Source organism: Gekko japonicus, unplaced genomic scaffold (assembly GCF_001447785.1).
Source record: "Gekko japonicus isolate JY-2015 unplaced genomic scaffold, Gekko_japonicus_V1.1 scaffold2216, whole genome shotgun sequence".
NCBI classification, from domain to species: Eukaryota; Metazoa; Chordata; class Lepidosauria; order Squamata; family Gekkonidae; genus Gekko; species Gekko japonicus.
In genome coordinates this window covers 70324-76087 of record NW_015163154.1, presented here as the reverse complement: position 1 = coordinate 76087, position 5764 = coordinate 70324, and the positions used below count along the sequence as shown (strand labels likewise).

Sequence of the window (5764 nt, the reverse complement as noted above, 5' to 3'; positions counted from 1 at the left end):
TCCATTTTCCCACTTCTAGAATTCTGCTCTGGAGTACCTGTAATGGATGCCACTGTTTTTTGCAGTACTATTGTGTGTTTAATGCCCGTTCCAGGCCGTTCCGGGCCGTTCTTGGTTGTTCCTGAGGCATTTTGGCCTAGAAAAGGTTAATAAAAGAGTGAGGGTTCCGGTTTCCCACCTCTAGAATACTGTTCTGGAGTGCCTGTAATGCATGCCACTGTTTTTTGTGGTACTACTGTGTGTTTAATGCCCGTTCCGGGCCGTTCCGGACCGTTCTTGGGTGTTCCTGAGGCATTTTGGCCTAGAAAGGGTTAAAAAAGATTGAGAGTTCTGGTTTCCCACCTCTAGAATACTGTTCTCGAGTGCCTGTAATGCATGCCACTGTTTTTTGCGGTACTACTGTGTTTTTAATGCCCGTTCCGGGCCGTTTTGGGCCGTTCTTGGGAGTTCCAGAGGCATTTTGGCCTAGAAAGGGTTAATAAAAGAGTGAGAGTTCCAGTTTTCCACCTCTAGAATACTGTTCTGGAGTGCCTGTAATGCATGCCACTGTTTTTTGCGGTACTACTGTGTTTTTAATGCCCGTTCCGGGGTGTTCTGGAGGCATTTTGGCCTAGAAAGGGTTAATAAAAGAGTGAGAGTTCTGGTATTCCACTTCTAGAATACTGTTCTGGAGGGCCTGTAATGCATGCCCCTTTTTTTGGGTGTTACTATTGTGTGTTTAGTGCCTGTTCCTGGCCGTTCCTTGCCGTTCCGGAGGCCTTTTGGCCCAGAAAGGGTTAATAAAAGAGTGAGAGTTCTGGTTTTCCACTTCTAGAATATTGTTCTGGAGGGCCTGTAATGCATGCCACTGTTTTTTTGTGGTACTATTGTGTGTTTAATGCCCGTTCTGGGCCGTTCCGGGCCGTTCCGGCTTTTACCCTGTCCCAAAAAGAAACATTAATGAACAAGAGTCTGGCATGTTCACTAGGATCCTAAATAACATGCAACATACCTGCAGAGCAAAATGGCTACCCTCTGAATCATGCAAGATAGTCTTCAGAAAATTCTACTATGGTAAAATCTATACTCTCTTCTAAGTAAGGTGAAAACACTTATGGAAATAATCAGGGCCACTAGCCTTAATGGACTCTCTTTGTTTAAACATCTTTGATTACATTAGGTTATGTTTTTAAGTCTTTCCCCTCATTCTTTTGCAGTTACCTATCTTTTAGTAGCAAATGCAGATATCTTTCTTGTATGCGTCAATTGTTACTTGAACATGAAAATAACTGAAAATTAAATAACCAGCATCCACATCTGGAAATGTTTACTGCTCTATGCCAGTTTAAAAATCTGTAAAAGATGGTTTTGGTTTTCCCTTGCTAATTCTGATAGTGCATATTCTATTTTGTTAGCAGATTGGAAGAGAAAATGCTTAATTGCACAGCAATTAAAATACATGAAAACTGTCATACATAAACCACTGTGTTTTTTTTCTTGATTGGACGCATCTTGAAAGACAGTATATTTCCATAGCACGCTTTATTGGTTTGCTGATTTTTTAAACTGATTTTGAAAATCACCACACTGGGACAGTTCTCTGTAGGGCAAAGTTGTCAGCTTGTTGATAGTAGATGAGCTGCTTCAGATGTCATGGTGATGTAATGGGCACAGGATGTTATACTAAAGTAAATGGAACAGGGAGAATAATTGTCCCCTACTTCCTGTTCCTCTGTATCTCTCTCTTGTGCAAAATAAACCTTTTTGCATCTCCCTGGCAGTGTGCAGTTCAAGCTGTTCTGATATTTTTGCCTAAAGCTGATGTACATGGTGCTTCCTGTTCCCTTCACATTACGGTCATGTTCAAAGCCTGTTTAAGAGATGAGTTGAGAGCAGGAGGCGATGAAATCTGACCTGGAATCCCATATCCAAGAGGTAAACATAGGTGGGAACCATGTTGGTATCCCAACTTAATGCACTGTAATATTGTTTAGTTGTCCTTTTAACATGCAATATTCATCACTCATTTGTGAGTAGAGTGGTTAAGTTTCCCACCTTTTGCAATCCCTGCTTATGGGTGAAGTATGTATTTTAAATGTATTTTTATGCTGCCTCTCAAACAAAGAGTTCCCAAGGCAGCCTACACCAATACCATTAAGACAATTAGGATTCTCTAAAATCACTATTTAAACTTAAAGCAATACAACAGCAGTCAATAAATCACAGAAATCTTGGAAACAATATAACAGTGTGAATGTGACTAAAAAGTCACAGGCTCCAATATCCATTACTATGAGATTCAGAGACATATGGGGTATTTTTGTTTAAGTACAGATCGTATAAAAACCAAGCTAGTTGTTAAAAGTCGTTTCTTCACTTTTGTTTCTAAACACCGTTATCTTGGTAAGATATAACAAAGATGACAGTGACAGTTCCCTTTTCCTTTTGAGGTAGGAACAAATGTTTTGCTCACTTTCTTCTTCTTTGAAAAGTGTGATCAGCAGCAGACAACATCATGGCAACCATACTGGGACATTTTTTGAGATGATGATCCTCTTATTTCTGATTTAAGTGTGTCATTGGGTGTATAAGGAAATACTTATCTGTCTGGTATTTAGGGTTGCCAAGTCCATCATCCACCCCCAGCGGGGGACTTTGGGGGCGTTCCTGGAAGGGGTGGGGCATCCCCAACGTGATGACGTCACGTTGGGGACGTCTGCCGCCCCCCCACCCGGCCTTGCACTGGATTTCCAGAAACAGCAGTTCCCTGCACTTAAAGTAGCCGGCAGCCGGCATTTCCCCTTTAAGAGAAGCTGTGTTTCCCTTTTAAGAACGAAGCTGGCTTTTCCCTGCAAGTTTGCGGAGTTTGCGCTTGGGATGAAACACGGGTTGCACACCCTTAAAGGGAGAGAGATGGGTGGCTGTGGGTGTTGGGGGTAGGGCTTCCCCTGCCGGCCATCTGGCCGGCGGCGGGTAGAACCACCCCCCAAAACGGGGGACCCCTGGCAAACCGGGGGGGTTGGCAACCCTACTGGTATTCCAGTTCCACAGTTAAAGAAAACTAAGCCCTCAGCTGATGCTAACATGGTGCCCATCTGAGCCAATGGATCCTCACCTGGCTGTCCTATGCCCACAGCCAAGTTTGAATCAGACACCCCATATATCATGATCCAGATATTTGAGCCATCTATTTTCATCTCCATCTTGGCTCTTCACTGTAACATACATGTTTTTTAACTTTCCCCCTGAGCTTTATAATAAATACATATATATTTTAATCCTACAGCTGAAACCGGATGAAAGAATCATCAAGACAGAATATGGATTGTTGATCCGCAGTTTGCAGAAGAAAGACACAGGGGCATATTACTGTAAAGCCCAGGTACACACATTTGTCCAGACTATTGTGAAGTTAAATTTAAATGTCATTGAGAACAGACAGATGGAAAGCACTCTGAAAACAGAAGATGAAGAGGGGCGAGTGAGGGAGTCACAGCTGAGATACAAGGATTACATCCAACTTCTCAGCAGCCCCAACTTCAGCCTGGATGAGTACTGTGAGCAGATGTGGCACCAGGAAAAGAAGCGGCAGCGGAGCAAAGGGGGCCCAAAGTGGAAACATGTCCAAGAGATAAAGAAGAAACGGAACCGGAGACACCACAAAGCCATCTTCCTACATACCAGGCTCATGTCTACATAGTTTGCATATTTTATTTAAAGAGAAGACATTTTTGCTATTGAAAATATTTTGTTAGAGTCATGTGGACTCTTCCTATTGATGTTGCTTTTCAGAGAGACCAAGCTATGCATAGTTCTTATTGTATAGGAAACCCTCCCCTTGAAGAACACACTGGCTGACGAGAAAGGTTTGTATGAGCCATAGCAGGTTTGTATGAGCTATAGCAGTGCTCAAGTTTGAACTGAGATAACTTTATTTGCAAATTGGGCTCTGGGTAGTTAATTTATCTCATAGATCAAATGGCTGTTCTGTTGTTTTCCCTTGTAAAACTACGTCCCCTGGGGCTTATTAAACAACTGCTAGGTTCTTCTTTACAGGTGACTGCATTTCAAGGCAGGCTGGATGGGTTTGTAAAAGGGAGTATGGATGTGTTATGGATGAAAGCCAAAGGATCAGGGGTCATTTCGTAGAAAAAGAGCTAGGGGAACTCATTAGCATAACTCATTAGCATATGCCACACCCCCTGACATCAGGGGCCCGGCGGTGGACCTGCAAGGCCAGCGGGAGTGCGAGGAAGCCCCGCCAAGGCCCTCCCTGGCCCCAGGCAGGCAGGGGTGGGGAGAGGCGGGGAGGAAGCAACTTACCCTCCCTCTTCGCCTGCCTCCTCCTGGCTGAATGAGGGCTGGAAGCGGGGCGGCCGGAAGCAGGGGGCGGGGCTTAGTCATGTGCCCCACCCCCTGCACCTCACCTGGGGGAACTGCGTTCCCCCGCGATCCCCCCCAAAATGACCTCTGCAAAGGATAGTCTGTAATAGATAAGCAAAACAAGGCATCCTCTCCCAGTAGTTTTATCTACAGCCTCATGGAGACACGTATGGACAGTACATCTCCCTCTCCCTGCCCCTAGCATGATCCAGCTTGTGCAGAAAGCCATCCCTACATGGATCCCTGAGGCAGGCTGTGCAGTGCTGGAGGGCTTGTATGTGGATTTCACTCATGCTCACTTTGCTACAGTCAGACCAATGAGCATTCTTCTGCAAAGGGATGTGGAAATGAGCCCAGAACCCTATACAATGGATAGGCCTTGCCCTTTTCTGTTCCTCTAGGGCCAAAAGATGTGGCCTGCTCAGTTACAGATACTGGGTAAGGGTGGAGGGACAGGCTACCTAGCATGGGATGCCATTCGTGCATTGTCACCAGATAGGGGCTCAGTGTTCTCATCTGAAGGCTGGTGTGCCTAGGCTGGATTGGTCCCTATATTGGGAAGGTGCTCATTTACTCTTAAAAAACAAGCATAACCATAGATTTTTAGGGGAAAGCCAGAGCTTTATTTATTGGAATGTCATCATCCACTAGTTTGAAGACTGTCTTTTGAGAGGATATGTTGAGTCAATCAAGAGACTGAATCTTCTGAGAAGTGAATGGGAAAGACTGTACTAGCCTTCATCTGGCTTTCTGTGAACATCCCCTCCCCGTCCAGGGTTCCTGTTGGTTCCACAACTTTAACTCCTTTGCTGCTTTGCATTTGTTCCTTGGAGACAAAATTGACCCAAGTAGACCTGCCAAGGAAAGTGACGGAAGGACTTTGCTACCTGGTGATGCTGGAAGTCTATCTTAATTCAGATATCTATTCTTGTTGCAAAGGTCTCATGTACTCGTATTGAGACAGTGACGTATTGTGGGAATTAATGTGGTTCTATTTTGACTCAAATAAAATTAAAGTCCAGGTGTAAACAGTGCATAAGTTAGAGGTGGGCAGCTTTGTGACCTGAAGTATTTTCTTTTGTGTATTGTCCCCCAGTTTTATTTTTTCTGCTGTTTTACTAAATAGTGGCATCTGTAGGAGGGGGCAGCTGCATCTGAGGCTGGCTCCTCCAGAGCTGCTTCCCAGCAGCAGAGACAAGATCCTACAAGGCTAACGTATCAGTGGATGATCTGCCAGCTGTCCCTGCTCAAAAGTAATTTAAGGAAATGGATGGACAAATATGTCCCTGCTCAGCATAGTTCTCTCTTTGGCAGACCTCCCTTCTCCCCCCCCCCCACTCTTTTTTGCATTTCATGGCTTTTCCAGTGTGAAATGACAAATTAGCCACTTCCTTACGTGGAA

General features: G+C 44.6%; 1 protein-coding gene across 1 annotated transcript in view; it reads left to right on the top strand.

Annotated features, from left to right (window-relative positions):
- Window positions 1–3721, top strand: part of SEMA3D (semaphorin 3D) — a 170209-nt gene extending 166488 nt beyond the window's left edge. Inside the window, exon 17 of the mRNA XM_015407058.1 lies at window positions 3266–3721. Coding sequence (XP_015262544.1) covers window positions 3266–3679 — 414 coding nt within the window. The 3' untranslated portion in view covers window positions 3680–3721. The remainder of the gene's footprint in view (window positions 1–3265) is intronic.
- Window positions 3722–5764: the final 2043 nt, after the last annotated feature.